This window comes from Bos indicus, chromosome 24, assembly GCF_029378745.1.
Source record: "Bos indicus isolate NIAB-ARS_2022 breed Sahiwal x Tharparkar chromosome 24, NIAB-ARS_B.indTharparkar_mat_pri_1.0, whole genome shotgun sequence".
NCBI classification, from domain to species: Eukaryota; Metazoa; Chordata; class Mammalia; order Artiodactyla; family Bovidae; genus Bos; species Bos indicus.
The window spans coordinates 20,154,310-20,171,034 of NC_091783.1; the positions used below are offsets into that span (position 1 = coordinate 20,154,310).

At 55.9% G+C, this 16,725-nt stretch overlaps 1 protein-coding gene across 50 annotated transcripts in view; it reads left to right on the forward strand.

Annotated features, from left to right (window-relative positions):
* Positions 1-16,725, forward strand: part of CELF4 (CUGBP Elav-like family member 4) — a 312,630-nt gene that overhangs the window by 272,580 nt on the left and 23,325 nt on the right. For 29 of the 50 annotated variants that reach the window (XM_070778692.1, XM_070778694.1, XM_070778736.1 and 26 more), the window contains exons 4-8: positions 9,212-9,340; positions 10,052-10,131; positions 10,562-10,705; positions 11,567-11,714; positions 13,499-13,648. In XM_070778692.1, coding sequence (XP_070634793.1) covers positions 9,212-9,340; positions 10,052-10,131; positions 10,562-10,705; positions 11,567-11,714; positions 13,499-13,648 — 651 coding nt within the window. The remainder of the gene's footprint in view (positions 1-9,211; positions 9,341-10,051; positions 10,132-10,561; positions 10,706-11,566; positions 11,715-13,498; positions 13,649-16,725) is intronic. The other 21 variants (XM_070778696.1, XM_070778693.1, XM_070778700.1 and 18 more) reach the window with 1 other exon arrangement.

A 16,725-nucleotide genomic window follows, 5' to 3' on the forward strand; every position in this document is an offset into this window, starting at 1 on the left:
TGGAGAGCTGGCCACGCTGCCGCCCCCATGAAAGGTGACTTCTACTCAGCACCACCCCGGGCCCCAGGCTCCTGCTGGGAGGGCCTGGCGCAGACTCACAGATACGGGGGTCAAGGGCGGAGGCCCAGAGAAGGAGGCAGCGAGGGATGTGGGTATGGCCTCCAGACCTTCCACCCATCCCCTTGCAGAGGGCAAAAGAAGAGGGTGCAGGGGCCATTTGTGCCCCCTGGGATGGTGACGGCCCCCACATTCCACAGTTCTGCCTCCTCAGATGTACTGCAACCACCCAAGGGCACAGAGCCATCCCTCTGTCCCAGGCAGCCACCAGGGCCCAGAGGGATGTGGACTGCAGGCCGAGGGGATCTTGTCAGCAGGTCTGATTCTCTATGTGATGAGGGAAGAGGACCTTGAGGCCTAGATCCTGGGCAGAGGAAGGCCTGAGGACTCATCAGGACAGAGCTGACTTCTTTTGTCACCCGGGAGACCTCCAGAGGGCCCTATTCTAGGCGGAGGAGTTAGGGAAGCCGGGGAGGGGCTGTGAGTCGTGTCTAAGGGTCTCTGGGCAGTTGGGACTCACCAGAGCCTGCTCCATCTGAGCTGAGCAGCGGCCTCTGAGGGCCCCACCCCACCCCACTTTGGGCTCCGATCAGAAGCCCTGATCCACATAGATCAATGGGCTTATTAGGCCTTTGCCCATTATCTGGGCAGACCCAGAGGTGTGGAGAGTAAAGAGAGACAGAGATCTCCAGGTAGCACTTCCTGGTCTTCTACCAAGAAGGAGGGTGACCTGAGAGCTTGGCTCCTTTCAGACCATCTGGGTCCTGGCTTCCCCCAGTGACTGGCTGTGTGTTCTTGGGAAAGATATTTAACTTTCCTGAGCCTCAGTTTCTTCATCTACACAGTGGAAATAATAAAACATTCATTATACCTGCAAAGGGCTTATTTCCGTGCTGGAGGTACAGTAAATGGGCTTCCCAGGCAGCGCTAGTGGTAAAGAACCTGCCTAATGCAAGAGACCTAACAGACGTGGGTTTGATCCCTGGGTCAGGAAGAGCCCCTGGAGAAGAGAATGGCTACCCAGTCCAGTATTCGTGCCTGGATAATCCCCACGGACAGAGGGGCCTGGCGGGCTACAGTCCCTGGGGTCACAGAGTCGGACACAACTGAAGTGACTGAGCAAACACGCGCAGTAAATACTTGATAAATGAGAACCATTCTGTTAGTACTGTGGCTCGTATAACCATCTCCTGGAGTGAGTCAGAGTTGTGGCCTCCCCTGGACAGGGGCACTGAGGAGCCCCGAGAGGGGGGTGGCAGAGGCTCTGGTAGAGGGAGTTGGGGCCACTGGCTCTTGTCATGAAGACACTGGGGTGACCATCGAGGTGGGTGGCCCTCAGTGTCCAGCAGGACCACAGAAGAACCCCTGGTGCTACAACTTAGGAGCTAGGCTGAGCCAAGGGAGGACGTGGTGGGCAGTGAGGATGGACACGGGTGAGGAGGAGCCTGCGTGCAGAGTCTGAGTCCCAGGCTAGGCTTCCTGCGGTCAGCGGTCAGGGTCCAGGCTGAGGTCTCGGGGGAAGTGTTGAGAATGCGGTGGGCGAGGAAAAGGAAGGAGGGAGGGGATGTGTGTGTCGCCCCGGCTCTTCAGCCTGTGCCTGTCACACTGCCTGCCTCTGCACATGCCTTTTCCATGCTGCAAGCCCTGCGTGTGAATCCTCCAGTGCCCGGCTCAAGCCTTGTAAACCCCTTCCCACTGCCATGCCCGCAGAGCTCCTCACGACAGGCTGTGTGCCTGCACCATGGCTGCTGCCCACTCATCCCCGCTTTTGGAGGATTCCTGGAGTTCAGTGTCCTGCAGATGCTGAGCGCACGATCTTGGGGACAAGAGGAGGACGGGCAGTGTCAGTGTCCTGGGGCAGGGCGTGCAAGGAGCATCCCTGAGACTTCACGAGACCTGTGTGTGTCTGAGCAGAGGGATGGAGGGATTAGGGGAGCTGGAGTGCGGGGTGTCCCTGAAACCCCTCACAAGCTTTGTTCTCGGTGAGACGGGAGCCCCTGCAGGGTTTGAGCGGGAGACAGACACGACCTGCCCTGGATTGTAACTGACTCCTGTGGGGCTGTGCGGAGAGCAGCTGATAGGGGCTGGGTGCATGTCAGGAGACAGTGAGGAAGGGACTCCCGTGGCCCCGGCGCCATCCCGAAGCATTTGGAAGGCAGACTCCACTGAAGAATGTGAGTGGGGGAGACTGGCTGAGTTCTTCCTCCTCCCGCCAAGACATCAGAGGTATGTGTCTGCAGGGAGCTTGGCAGATCAAGGCCCCGCGCTGCCTCCCCTGGGGTCTGGAGCAGCTGAGGGTCCTCATTTGCATCCCCGTGGAGCGGGAGCCCCGTCTCGCCCCATCCCCGGCAGCCTTTGATCTGGTTTGATGTCTCCTTCAGCCTTCTTCCCAGGCAGGAACGCTTTTATCCTCCGCTGCGCTGGGCTCTGGCTCCGACACTGTGTGTTGTGGGAATGAAGGAGGGCTCGCTTCACGTGCAGAGCTCTCTGAGGCCTGGCCCGTGAGCTGGTGAAGGGACTGGCTCTCAGGCGTCAGGTGACCCGATCGCAGGGCTGCAGAGAGACCCAAATCCAGGCCCTTAACCCCTGTGTGGACAGCGATGCTGCAAACTCCCGGTCCCCTACAGGAAAGCAGGCAGCCACGGGCCCCCCAGGCAGGAGAGGAAGGGTGTGCAGACCCGCAGCCCTGCCTGCTGCTCCCCTCTTTGAAAGGCAGGTGTGAGGCTGCATGCTGCCCACCTCAGGGCTGGCCAGAAGGGGCCAGGGGAGGCTTCCAGACTTAGGGTGGGGTCAGCAGCTTTGAAAATGACACAGATTTCAATTCAGATGTCCGGTTTGATGCTCCTTTCTCCCTTAGGAGCCAGGGCGCTCGATGGGTCGGGGCAGTGGAAAGGGCCCAGAGCAGGGCTCGATGTAACTTCAAGGAAACAACTCTTGTTGTGAATGAGTCTAGGCTGGGGCCTGGAGGATGCTGGGGAGCATCTCAGAGATTCCCCCAAAACACTGCTGTTTAGTGGGGGGGATACCCGGCTTCTGAGGCTGGCCCTCAGGCAGGTGTCTGATCAGTGTCCCTGGGTCCACTCCATGCCCCAGGGGTGGGGTGGGCCTCTCCATCCCACCAGAAGCCGCCCCTGTGGGTGAGCAGCCGTCTGGCTGAAACCAGCACAGAACTGTGCTTATTCTACTGGTGCTGGGCCCTGGGCTAAAAATCTCGGGTGCCTCATCTCATCCCGACAGCCCTACGAGGTGGGTGAGATTACTCTCCCCTCTTACGGATGAGGGAATGGAGGCCCAGGGAGGGTGCGTGACTTGCATAAGGGGGCCCGGTCAACCAGGATTTGACAAACAGCTTCAGTTACTCCCTGGAAGGTGCCCTGGCCCCAATGCTTCCTTCCCCCACCATCCTTCCCCCGCCCTCCCCGTCCCCGCTGGTCCCCCCCTCGCCGCCCCCATCAAATCTATGTGCTTTCTAATCAAGGTCCTCCCTGATCCAAGGGTGAGTTTAGGGAGAAGGAAGCCGTCTTTCCCACTGTGGGACCTCAGGCACAAGGTCACTCCCCAGGGAGAGCAGATGGTCCTGGGATCCAGGAGGCGCTCCGGGAAGTCCCCTGGTCCCACAGTGAACAGCTGAAGGGATGCTGAGGGCCCCACATGGCCTCTGCCAGCAGCCAAGGGGCAGGTGCATGGGCACCTGGGGCTCTGAGCTCTGGGCTCTGGCGCAGTCCTCCCCATCCCCAGGGCCAAAGGCGCAAGAGCGGAGAGAGGCCTCTGACTCAGTCACTGTGTCTGGAAGCTTCTTCTCACTCCCCAAACTGCTGCTCTTGGGCCTCCAGGGGCCCTATGGAGAGCATCCCCTACAGTTGTGGCCCTATAAGACCCACCCAGCCAGGCTCTCTTGGTCTCCTTGCACCCCCTGCCCACCCCACTAGCCATAGGACTCAAAACCAAGTTTTCCCCACCGTGGCCCTGGGCCCCGTGGTTCTCTCCAGCTCAGGTCCCCCCACAAACCCTCCCTCGGCAGCTGCAGGGAAGAGAACAGTAAAAGTCTATTGCAGCCATAAAAGGCATTAGCCATCTGAGCACTCGTCCACGGTGCCCCGGCAGCCATCTATCCTTAAGCAGGAAATATTGTTTAATGCCGATGGTAATGAGCGAATCAAATTTTGAAAATTAAGCCGGAATTTGAGCATTAGAACCAGGGTGCTGGCATTTGGCAAGTCAAGTGCTGCGGCTGCCACCCGCCTCTGCCCTACTCAGGGCCCTTCATCTTGCACAGCCAGCAAGATGCTGCCCCGCATGTCTGGGGCCCTGAGGCACCACCCTGAAATATGCCCCATAGCAGCCTGTCCTCATCTTGCCATCAGAGTCTTGCTTCTCTGTTTTCTGGGCTCTCCTTTTCGAATGCAAATCCTTCCAGCCAGAGCCCCATTCTGCCCGGTTATTCTGAGTGAATGAGAGGAGTCTGTTTTCCTCCTGGAGGGGCTGGAGCAAGCATGTTGCTGTTGTTGTTTTTCAGTCACTAAGTTGTGTCCAGTTTTTGCTACTCCATGGACTGCAGCGCTCCAGGCTTCCCTGTCCTTTACTATCTCCTGGAGTTTGCTCAAACTCATGTCCGTTTGAGTTGGTGATGCCATCCCACCATCTCATCCTCTGTCGTTCCCGTCTCCTCCTGTTCTCAATCTTTCCCAGCATCAGGGTCTTTTCCAAGCATGAGATCCTGGCAACTAGACTCCTCTGCCTTTTCACTGGCACTTAAGGCTTCCTAGAGGTGTCCCCCAGTGCTAGTAGGCTGGGAAACTGAAACTCAGAATTAGATTGAGGTTCTGGGAAAAGGAAGAAGATGCCTGAGACCAGAGGACTGGGAGACGTGTATGTTGGGGGCAGGGTGGGTGTAGGGTAGGCCAGAGGCACCTGGGAAAGCAAAGCCCAAACTTCCCCACCCCTCCCCCAGACCCCCAGGCAGGAAGCAAACGAAAAGAAGGGCCCTCTCATCTTTCTCTCTGCTCATATTCTGTTGTGGGCCTGGAGCTCCTGCTCCTGAGCCTTGGACATCATAACTCCAGGCCACCTCCTCCAGAAAGCCTTCAGGGTGTTGCCTCTGCCCCTTCCCCGACCAGCCCCTATAGACCTGCCGGAAGTTGGAAGGTGAGCTTAACACAACCACCTACTAGGCTAGAGACCAGCCTCCCACGTCCCCGGGGGGTGACCACTCCCATGCCATCTCAGCGACTTAACACTCAGGGACATCTTCAGTCTATTTACACCCTGGCCCTGAGGTCTTTCCTGGCTTTACCTTCTGTGAAGGTGGCTTTTGTGGCCCAGTCCCAGCAGCACCTGCCTGAACATCTCCTCAGAGAAGCAACCACAGCTTCACACCCCAAAATGGGCTCAGGCTGAGGGTTAGCCCCACCATCACTGAGGGGACCCTGTGTCCTTCAGGCAGGAGGGCTCTGGGCAGGGACTGCTCAGCTTGGCCCTGGAAACGGGAGTCTGTGTCCATGATGGAGCGGGTAGAGCAGTGGCCGAGGAAATGCAGTCACCCTCTGAGACTCTCGCTAGGTTGGAATAAGGTCCAAGACACCACATTGGTGGTCGTCTGACACAGTTTGGGGACCGCACCTCGGGGAAGTGGCTGGGGAGGTGGGGACACAGGGAGAGCGGTCCATCCCAGCTGGGCAGCCACGGCCCGGGTCTGCTCCAGTCCGTCACTTCCAGCGCTCCTCCCCGAGGTGTGGAGCCTCTGGTCTCCCCTCCTACCCCTGCACCGTGACCTCCATTTCCTCTTCCTCCTGGATAGAGAACCCCAGGTCAGGGTCATCGCCGTTCTACTACTGCTAGCTGCTTCATTCTGCAGCACGTCCTGGGAGTCTACCATCCACATGAGGAGGGGCTAGTTTTTCCCATTTTTGACACCAAGGTGGGTGAGGAAGTATGCAGCCGAAGGCAGCAGGGTGGGAGGGTGAGCCAGTGGGCCTGGGCCAGAGGAGATAGACCCTCAGAATCAGTCTTTTCACTCCCTGGTCTGAAAGACAAGCCTTAGAATCACTCACCCAGAGCCAAAGCCAACTAGAGATATAGAGGATCCCAGAAACAAATAAACCTGTGCGTTGGGTGGGGTCAATCCAAGATCACCCAGAAGTGAGCCTATAGTCAGGTTTCTTTGGTTCTTGATGGCCTTCCAGAAAGGGAGATTTGAACAGGCAGGAAGAGGGGGAGCCTGGCCCCTCCACCTTGAGAAAGTTCTCAAACAAGAAGGACCTAGGCTTAGGATGGAGAACCGAGAATCAGCAGTAAGGGATGACTTCAGGGAGAGAAAGAAGGAATTAGGGGAAAAAAAAAAAAAAAACCTGTCAAAAGGGAAGTAGCTGGCTAGAAAGGCACATGGGGAGTTTAATGAATTTTAATGCAACCAGAAAGCTGTCATAATGAAAGCAGAGGAACACATTCAGAAATCAGGAAAGGAGATGCAATCCCAGCATCTGAGTCTGGCTCCAGGGAGGCTGGGCCTTCTCTTCCCTCCCAGGTCCTTCCTGGGAGGCAGTGTTTGAGCAGGAGGGTCAGGCATGAGGAGAGGGCAGGTTGCCACTTCTTTGTCTTCCCAGCAATCCCATTAACTCAGAGCCTTTAAAAGGTGCTGGGAGAGGGGAAAGACCGCGATCGCCTGGGAGCAGAGTTTCAAGGCTCCACTGAAGGCTTCAAAACTCAGTTCACTTCCAGTAAAATGTCACTTTGCTTCTGGGAGCTAAACCTGAGTCCCTCTCCTTCCCACTTCTGTCTCTGTTGTCTCCTTCTGTCCATCTCCTCTCTCAGCTCTTTATTTTGAATTCTTTTTCTTCTGTCTCTGCCATTTCTGTCCCTCCCTTTTCTGTGTGAATTCATTGCCTTCCGTCCCTCCTCAGTTTCACCCCTTCCACTCCCTCTCAGGCCCCCAGTCTCTGCTTCCCCCAGCCCAGAGCTTGGAGTTGGTGAGGGCTGGAGATGGGGCAAGGGTATGCCCAGCCCTGCCAGGGCCTGAGCTTCTGAGTGGAGTACCCAGACTGGAGCAGGGGCTGGGGATCCAAGCCCAGAGCTTTAGCTGGAGCACCCCTGCCCGGATGGTGGAGATCCAAGCCAGTGTGTCCTGACCCATCCCTGGTTGCAGGAACTGGCAATGGTGCATTGTGGGCATGGAAGGAGCACCTTGTCAGGGAGAGCTTGCCCAGTGCTGAGTGCTCCAGGCTGGGGGTACCAGTAGGACAGCAGTCAGCCTTCCTGAAGAGGAGGACTCTAGGGTGGCGTGTAAAGCCAGGTAGGACCTGGAGGTTTCCTCTGCTCCAGAGCCCAGTCAGCCCCCATCTCTACATGAACTCTGCTGGCAGTGTGGGTGATGAGAGTGCTTTGGGGCAGGAGGTACCAACCACCCCGGATCCAGAAGGACATGGTCCTGGAGTGCCCTTGCATTCTGTGGAAACCATGAACACATGGCTGTCTGCAGTTTTGGAGTGTGCTTTTCTGCAGCCTTGGCTGTGCATGTCAGTCATTGAATAGTCAACAAACATCGAGTGGGTGTCTGCCACCATGAGGACCACGTTCCAGCAGACTATGGCTACTTAACAATTCAGCCCCAAATGGAGTAGTGTAAAACAACCATTTACTACACTCATGGATTCTGTGGGTCAGGAATTCAGGCTGGGCACAGCTTGGAAGGCCTGTCTCTCCTCCTGGCTGTCTGGGCCTCAGCTGGAAGACTCACGGGCTGGGGCCTGGAATCATCTCAGGACTCATTCACTCCATGTCTGGTGGCTGATGCTGGCTGTCAGCTGGAGGCCTGGGATCCTTTCTGTGTGGACTCCTGGTGTGGTCCAGTTAGGGGCTCTTTCCAGCATGGTGACTGGTTTCCACAGAGCAACCATCCCTGAGAGAGCAGAGAGTGGAAGCTGATCCTTTTTATGACCCAGCCTTGGAAGGTATCTGGGGTTATTTCTGCCATTCTTTATGAGTTAGAATAGTCAGAGCCCAGCCCAGATTCCAGGGGAGGAAACATAGACCCCACATCCCTGGGAGGAGTGAAAGTCACAGGGCAATAGGAGCTTGTGGGATGGGAAACATTTTTGCAGTCACAAGCTACTACATATCCACACAGCCTAATAAATCCCTGCCACCCTAAGTTCACATCTGAGTGTTGTCAACAAACCATTTGGTACTCAACACAATTGTGTGTGTGTCTGTGGGGGTGTCTGCTGAGGGAGCCCAGTCTTCAGAAACTGGGTCCTCCAAAGTGCCCAGGACTGAATTTTGTAGAATGAATAGGAAGGGAGGGAGAAAAGGGAGCACCCGGTGGAGGTAAGAACATGTGAGGCAGAAAGGAAGTTGCCCCTGGGCATGGGACATGCATTCATTCATTCCATAGCTCAGTCCTGTGGGCCTACCCGGTGCCTCTACCACCGCTCCAGCAGAGGCCTAGCCTCTTTGCTAGGGGAGCCTACTTTGAGGGATGGGGAGTTAGACAGAAACTCACTACTCAGGCAAAGCAGTAAATAATTGTCCTTTGAATTTTGCACCAGGAGACGGGGTGAGACAGAGAATGAAGAAGCAGAAAGAGGGGTTTTGATGAGAAAGCAATATTTATGCGGAGACCTAGCATTAGAGGATTCAGCTTTGTGATGTGGGGGATACTTCAGACAGAGAGAACAGCGTGTACATAGGCCCTGTGGCCCACCTGCCAGCTGTGAATTAATTTTGGCATCTGGGGGTGAAAGTGGTTGAGGAAGATAAGTATGTGTCTAAGAAGAGGGAGGAAGAGGATGTACCGCTGTCCAAAGGACCTGTGGACCACAGGTGAGAGGCCAGCCCATTGGCCCGGCCCTCAGGCCGGAAGGGGCAGAGTCGCTGCAATCCCGTCCGTCCCCGCTCAGACGCAACCCCTCCCGCCTCCCCTCCCCCTCTGGCTGTGCCCCCCACCCCGCTTCGTCCATCCCCTCACCCGGTCGTTCCTTCCCCCGAGCGGTGCCCCACCGCCTCCCTCTCGCTGTTATCCCTCCCCTCCGGCCGTGAGCCCCCCTCCTGCCCGCTACCAGCTCCTACCCTTCCCCTCCGTAACCCTTCCTCCTCCCGCGGGCCCACCCCGCGCCTCCGGGCCCTTGGCCCGGGTAAGCATCTCCTAATTTTGTTCCAGAAGATAGAAAACTCTTCGTGGGTATGCTCAACAAGCAGCAGTCTGAGGACGATGTGCGCCGCCTCTTCGAGGCCTTCGGGAACATCGAGGAATGCACCATTCTGCGCGGACCGGACGGCAACAGCAAGGGTGCGTAGGGGCGGGGCGAGAGAGAGGACGGGGCGGAGCTAGAGGTGGGTGGGGCGGGGCTAGAGGTGAGTGGGCGGTGGAGCAAGAGGGTGGACGGAACGGAGCTAGAGACGGGTGGGGCGGCGCGGAGGGAGGGGGCGGGGCGAGAGGGTTGGGCGGAGCTATAGGTGAGCGGGGCGGGGCGAGAGAGTGGACGGGGAGGGGCTAGATGTGGGTGGGGCGGCGAGGCGAGAGGGGGCGGGGCGGGACGAATGGGGGCGGGACGGGGGCGAGAGGGCAGACGGGGCGGGGCGAGAGGGCAGACGGGGCGGGGCGAGAGGGCGGACGGGGCGGGGCCGCGGGTCTCTGGCCAGCCTGCTAGCAGAGTCCAGAGCCCCCTAGAGAGGGGCGGGTGCGGCTAGCGGGGAAAGGTTACTTGGAAGGTGCGAGGCTGTCAGGCCTGGTAGGAAGAAAAGGCCGCGATCCGTATCCAGATTGGGACGGGGCCAGTTAAGGGTCCTTTGACATCCTTGGCGGGCCCAGCTCTTTCTCTGCCTCCTTGTGTAGCTCTGTGTTTGTCGGTGTCTCAGTGTTTCTGGGTCTTACTCTGCTTTCTTCTTGGGAGGCGCCCTCTCCCCTAGGCCGCTCCCGTGCCGCGCCTTTCAGTCCCCGCGCCTTTCTGACCTTTCTCTGGGTCCAGTTGCCTTGGCTCAGCCTCTCCCGTCCCCCCAGGGTGCGCCTTTGTGAAGTATTCCTCCCACGCTGAGGCACAAGCCGCCATCAATGCTCTGCACGGCAGCCAGACCATGCCGGTGAGTGCGGCTGACCCTGGGGAGTGCGAGACGGGGCAATGAGGGACCCAGACATCTCTGCCATCCCACACATCCTCAAGGCCCTGCCTGTTCTGGCGCCCGCTGGGCCACACGGTGCCAAACGCGTGCCCTCATACCACGCTCGCAGCCTCCCCAGGAGACGGGAAGGCATTGCCAACAACCCCATTTCTCAGACGAGGACACTGAGGCCCGGAGATGCTAAGGAAGTAGCCTAAGGTCACCTAGGTAGAAAAAGCCTGCCGGGAGGTTAAGCTCCAGACTCCTGGGAGAGGGTTGGTGCTTGTTACCCTACCCCCTTCCCCTCCCCCGCCCTCATAGCACCCCGTGGAGAGGATCGGGTGGGCCCAGGCCAGGGAGCAGAGGCGGATGGGGCAGGGCTGGTGGGCCTCACGCGCAGTCCCGGCTACAGGGAGCCTCATCCAGTCTGGTGGTCAAGTTCGCCGACACCGACAAGGAGCGCACAATGCGGCGAATGCAGCAGATGGCTGGCCAGATGGGCATGTTCAACCCCATGGCCATTCCCTTCGGGGCCTACGGCGCCTACGCACAGGCAGTAAGTGGGGGCCCAGCGGGGCGGGGCCGGGGGCGGCAGTTCTCTGCAAGCCTAAGAAGCGCTGATTGGAACAGGGAGAGAGGTTCTAGGTCCTGCTGACTGCACCCCACCCCTGCCACCACTCAGGGGAAAGGTGTCCTTCCACCTTCTGGTTATTCCTAGCAGGGATCCTGTGAGGTGCCTCAAAGCGCCCCTCACCCACACTTCCCCTGAGGTCCTCTCAGGCCCATTCTCCCACATTGGGGTGGGCTCTGCCAGCATCACCCCTCAGCTGTCTCCTGGACTTGTGACCACAACCCCCACACGGGTGGCACTAAGGTAGGCCAGGGCTCTGGTTCTAAAACTGCAAGCTCACCTCGCTTCTTCAACAGTGTCTAAACGGCTCAACAACCTTCCCAGTCCCCGCTCACCTCTGGATTTCATTTAGGATGCTCCTGTAGCCTCTACCCTGCAGACTCCAAGTTAGGACCGTTCTGAACAGAAACCCTTGCCAACTTAGGTCTACAGCAGCTCATCCAGGTGTCTCTAGAGCTTTGGATGTCACATCTCCATGAACTGCAGGACTGGCTGGCACCTTGGAGCCAGTCCCCTTCCCCCACCTTCGGCAACTTTGGAGTCCCAAAGACTCTACTTTTGAACACAGCTTTCTCTTGGGGCGTGGTCTCTAATAGCCACTGAGAACTAGGGCAAGTGTGGGTAAGGCTCAGGGCTCTCAGAGATGGGAGGAGAGACATGCATCTGAGCTCCCTGGGGTTGATGGCCTGGGAGTTGGTCTCCGGGAGCAGGAGCTGAATGACCCCTTGGTGGGGAGGGCCGCCCTCCTGGAAGCGCATGATATTTTTTCCACTCCCTCTGCCCCAGCTGATGCAGCAGCAAGCGGCCCTAATGGCGTCAGTCGCACAGGGCGGCTACCTGAACCCCATGGCTGCCTTCGCCGCCGCCCAGATGCAGCAGATGGCGGCCCTCAACATGAACGGCCTGGCGGCCGCACCCATGACCCCAACCTCAGGTGAGTGGGCAGGTACCAACACGGGGCCTGGCAGGAAAGCTGCTGAACCCAGTTTGGTAACTTGGTTTGGCGAATTTCAGCTACCAACAGACCATCCTGTGTCAAGAGCATCTGGTGTCTGGGCCCAGTGCCGGCCTCATCCTTGAGCAGTTTGTCTCAAAAATGTTCTAATTCCTGAGGACCCATGCGAAGATGATCCTGGCCCCCCTGCTATCCAAGATACGATTTCAGAGTGGCAACAGTTTCACTCGAGTTGTTAAGCCGTGTCAAGAAGCAGTTCATGTTGATCTGTAGTATAGAGATCTGGAAAGAAATTGACATGAACACACCTCCCTTTGAGGTCTGAGGGAGAAGAGCCCTGCCCATTTTGTGGCCCTGTTTGGTCCCTGGCCCAACCACAGAAGGAGCCCCATTTTTCATTTTCCTTTAACCCAACCTAGATTCACTGATTTTTTCCAAGACAACTACAGAACAAGCAAGAGAGAACTGCAAGAGTTGCTAAAGGACAGAGGGGTTGAAAACAGCTCTACTTACAAAGCATGTTTTTAATTGGATCTTGGCTGTTATCCAGTTCAATGATTCTCAACCTGGGCAATGTTGCCCCTCGCCCCCAAATACCTGGCAATGTCCTGAGACATTGTTGGCTGTCACAACTGAAGGAGGGAAAGTGCTACTGTAATCTGGTAGACAGAGACCAGGGATGCTGCTAAACATCCTGTGATGCACAGGATAGCTCCCTTCAAAGAAACACGTGGCCATAAATGCCAATAGTTTCAAAGTTAAGCATCCCTGTTTAGCTCCAAGGGCTGGGCTCTCATTCATCAAGCTTCCTTGGCTCTCTGCTCTCAGGCCATAGTAGCAGTATTCCCAACATCCAGGAGCTATTTCTTTCCCAGCTAAAAACTATAAAAGACTGTGCCATCTCTAGCCTCAACTTGAGCACCACCCCACAGCTCTGATCCCCAACCCGGAGACACTCCTGATGACCTCAGGTCCTTATCCACAGAGAGACCCTCCTTGCTTCCTACCTGAAGAAGAAGGCCCTTCGCAGCCTTTGGGGCCTCAGCACAATAAAGACACTACCGCACCTTGGTTTCCACCCACCTGGTGTAGGGAGGGCGGTGTGTTGTCATCTAACCCCAACTTTACCCTCACCATAGCAGCATCACCATTGTCTTAACTGGAGGCCGCCAGGGTGTCTAATTTGTGTATGAAAAGGGCTAAATCTGGACTCTACAAAGGCCTTTCTCCCTCAATGCAAAAAAGTACCACAGTTAAGACTCCCTCCACCTGAGTATCCAGACTCCCTCATGGGAAGGCAGATCAGCCCATCAGTGATCCAGTCAAGATAGCAGACAGCAGAGCCACAGCTTAGAATCCCCTTGGTGGCCAAACAAGGACCAGTCCATCCTGACTTAGCTGGGGTAAGCATGAACCATCGAAAAAGACTAAGAGAAGAGCGACTGTGGTCAAAGTCATGGACACTTAGAGGTCTATGTGCTGCAGCCCCAAGGTCGAGCAGTCAGTGGTCAGGGAAGTCTTAGTAGGGAACGTGGGATTTGGACTCCAGTTTGAAGTATAGATACAGTTGGGATGAGTAGAGTTGTTACATGTAGGGAGATAACCCAAGGCCTGATTCACAGATAGGACTGAGTTGGTGTGGAGGTCCAAGTCTGTGCCCAGGCCCTTGGAGCCAGGGAGTGGAGATCCACGGGTTGACCTTCATTGCCTTTGTTCTGCCTTGTCTCTCCTCCTCCCCCTGCCCCCATCACCTCTAAAACCAGGTGGCAGCACCCCTCCAGGCATCACTGCACCAGCCGTGCCTAGCATCCCGTCCCCCATTGGGGTGAACGGCTTCACTGGCCTCCCCCCACAGGCCAATGGGCAACCCGCTGCAGAAGCTGTATTTGCCAATGGCATCCACCCCTACCCAGGTAAGCACATCTGGTTCCCCTTCCTTCTCCAAGAGCCATGCTCTTCATCCTTTCCTGTGCCTGCCCTCACTGTTAGCATGGGAATGTGTGGGCCCTGCCCTCTTCTGTTCTTTGGTGGAACCCCAAATGTGATCAGGGAGAGCCAGCCTCCTGCCCTCCTTCAAGGAGCTCCTGATGGGAGAGAAGACAGATTCGTGGGTGTTTGTCAGTCTGATGGGTGAGAAAAAAAACATTCCTGGGGCTCCCTTAAGGGAGAGAAGAGAATAGATGAATCGTCCAACCAGGTAGAGAAAGGCTAGTAATTGCAAATTACTTGATGGTGAATTTGACCCAAAGAAGTGAGGGGATAGATGCTAAAAGAATAATTATATTTAGTTTTAAGTAGGACAAGACTCTTCCAGAAAGGAAGTGGAGGTATATAGATTGCTAGACTGGTTAGTACCTATCACTTCGGTCCCTTGGTGCATGCCAAAACTGTGGTCAGCACCTTGAACAGAGGACCAGAACCTTGGACAGCTCCTGGGTCCTGCTTGAATTCTGGCACACAGGAAGATCCAGGAGGCGTGCCCTTGAATAACTTTCATTTCACTCCAGTTGCTCAGTCGTATCCGACTCTTCACAACCTCATGGACTGCAGCATGCCAGGCCTCCCTGTCCATCACCAACTCCCGGAGTTTACTCAAACTCATGTCCATTGAGTCAGTGATGTCATCCAACCATCTCATCCTCTGTCATCCCCTCGTCCTCCTGACTTCAATCTTTCCCAGCATCAGGGTCTTTTCCAATGAGTCACTTCTTTTCATAAGGTGGCCACAGTATTGGAGTTTCAGCTTCAGCATCAGTCCTTCCAGTGAATATTCAGGACTACTTTCCTTTAGGATTGACTGGTTTGATCCCCTTGCAGTCCAAGGGACTCTCTCTTTGTTCCTTTAAAATTTGAATAACTTTGTTCCTCTAAATTTGGCAGTTCTCCTGTGGTAAGACTGCCCAGTTGACTTGAAGCAGGGCCTCTCTCTGGTCTTGAGGATGGGCTGGCATTGGAGCAGGGAAGGTGGGCCCAAAGGCCTAGAGTAGACTGGTAAGAGGCAGTGCAATAGAGATGATGAGAGCTGTGTCCTCCTTCTTGGAGGGCAGGTGATGAGGTCACAGAGTCCCCATAAGCCTCAGTAAGTGCCCAATCTGTGACAGACAAAAGGGAGGCTCCAGAGGAGGGCAGGACATGATCTGATCTCTGAGGAGGTCAGAATCCAGGCAGGAGCACAGTATGCATCAACAGAATAATGAGGCAATATGGTAGAGCAGAGTTTCGTCAAGAGTGAGTGTTCTCTGACTTGAGATGCTTGAGGATTCAAATGAAGGGAGAGTTCATTGTGCACAGATGAGCAAGGAGCAGTGTGCTGTGGAGGGGCTGTCCTGGTGGGGCAGGGGGTGTAAGGATATTGACTCAACTACAGCAGAGGAGGGCAGCCTTGGGGGGCACGTTAGTGCTCCATCTCTAGTTGCCCACCAGAATCTACTGTGTGGCCTTGCAAACCCACAGATGCCCAGATTCTGACTTCAGCATTCTGGAGTAAGGCCCAGATACCCAGAGAATATACAAGCTCCACCAGCAGCAGCAGAGGACAAGGTCACCGTGCCAGAGAGAAATAGAGGAGAATTTCCTGACTTTGAACTTGGAGTTGCTCTTGATCCCCTCCCAGTGTTTTCCCACACCTCACCCTCCAGTGCATAGCAAAGAGGTCAGAGAAGCCTATAGGATGAAGTGACAGGGCCTAGAGGAGGGTCTGGAGTGTTGTTGAAGGGCAAAGACTCCAGGCTGGGAGGGGCTTGGCAAGCTGGAGGTGGGAGAGACCCCACCCATCTCAGGGACCTGGGCTCCTCCTCACTCAGGCTTGTGGGCTGGGAGATACAGTCCCCAGCACATCTGAGTGGTTTCACTGCCCCCTCCCTTCCCTGCCCACAAGCCCATCTGGATCTCTGGATTTTGACAAACCTGTTCTTTCCCCACCCCCACCAACATCTGTGAACTATTTCCCTCATGGAATTTGGAAGGGTTTCTCTCCCCCATTTGTAACAATCTGGCACATCCCATAAACAATCCCCTGCCAGAGCAGGAGGGAGGGATGAAGGGAAGGAAAGAAAAAAAGTAGTACATTAAAAAAATTAATTTACCATCTTTAAATGCGGAGTTTGGAGCTGCTGTAATGAGCGAGATCCTTCAAAGTGTTCATTCTTTGGCAGTTACTAATGAGGTCATTAAGCAGAGAAGTGGAGAGGAGGCTCGGAAATGCTTTTCTCCACTACCTAGCCCCAGGTAGCATCTCTACTCTCCCCTCTTGCCCTCGAGATCATGCCGGAAGCACACAGTGTGGCCTTTACTTAACACCCTGAAGGGGTGGCTCTTGAAATGATAAGGACTGTTCATTCCTCTCTGTGTCGCAGTATTTGCGGAGCACTTGCTGTGATCCTGGCATCGCTGCAGAGGGACCTGCCATATAAGTCATACCCGTTATGTTTTGCGTAGGGCCCAAACTTTGCCCAAAGAAGAGATATCTTTTTTCTAGCTAGCATAAAGGCAAGTTCCAGAGCTGGGTAGACCGTGAGGACAAGCAAGATAGCTCTCTCTCTGGGGATATAGGGCTGGTGCAAGAGTCAGGTGGAGAGGGAGCAGGCGGTCACATGGCTAACCATCACCACCACCACCTTCCCACTGGGCACTCCAGTGCCCACCCTGGGGGAAATAGAGGGATAGGTTTTGTCCTGGGCAACCCCAGGTGGGAAGGAGCCTGCATCCTTACCCATCTTTAGCTCACCCCTCTGAGTGTGCCCTCCCCCAAGGACCTCTGGCCCAGGACTTTCCCTTGCCCCTCTGACACCCAGTGCTGTTGTTCTAGTGTGACTTTACTGAGAGGTTCAGGGGAGGGAGCTCAGACAGGAGGTTTGGGCATTCTCCCTGGTCTGCTGGCCCCAGAGCCTGGCATGGCCAGTTAGCTTGGCTAGCTTGGGTCACCAGGCAGATAAACCTGGATGGTTTCCTTTCTATCTCCCTGTGTTCTCCAGCTGGCCTCAAAGGTAAT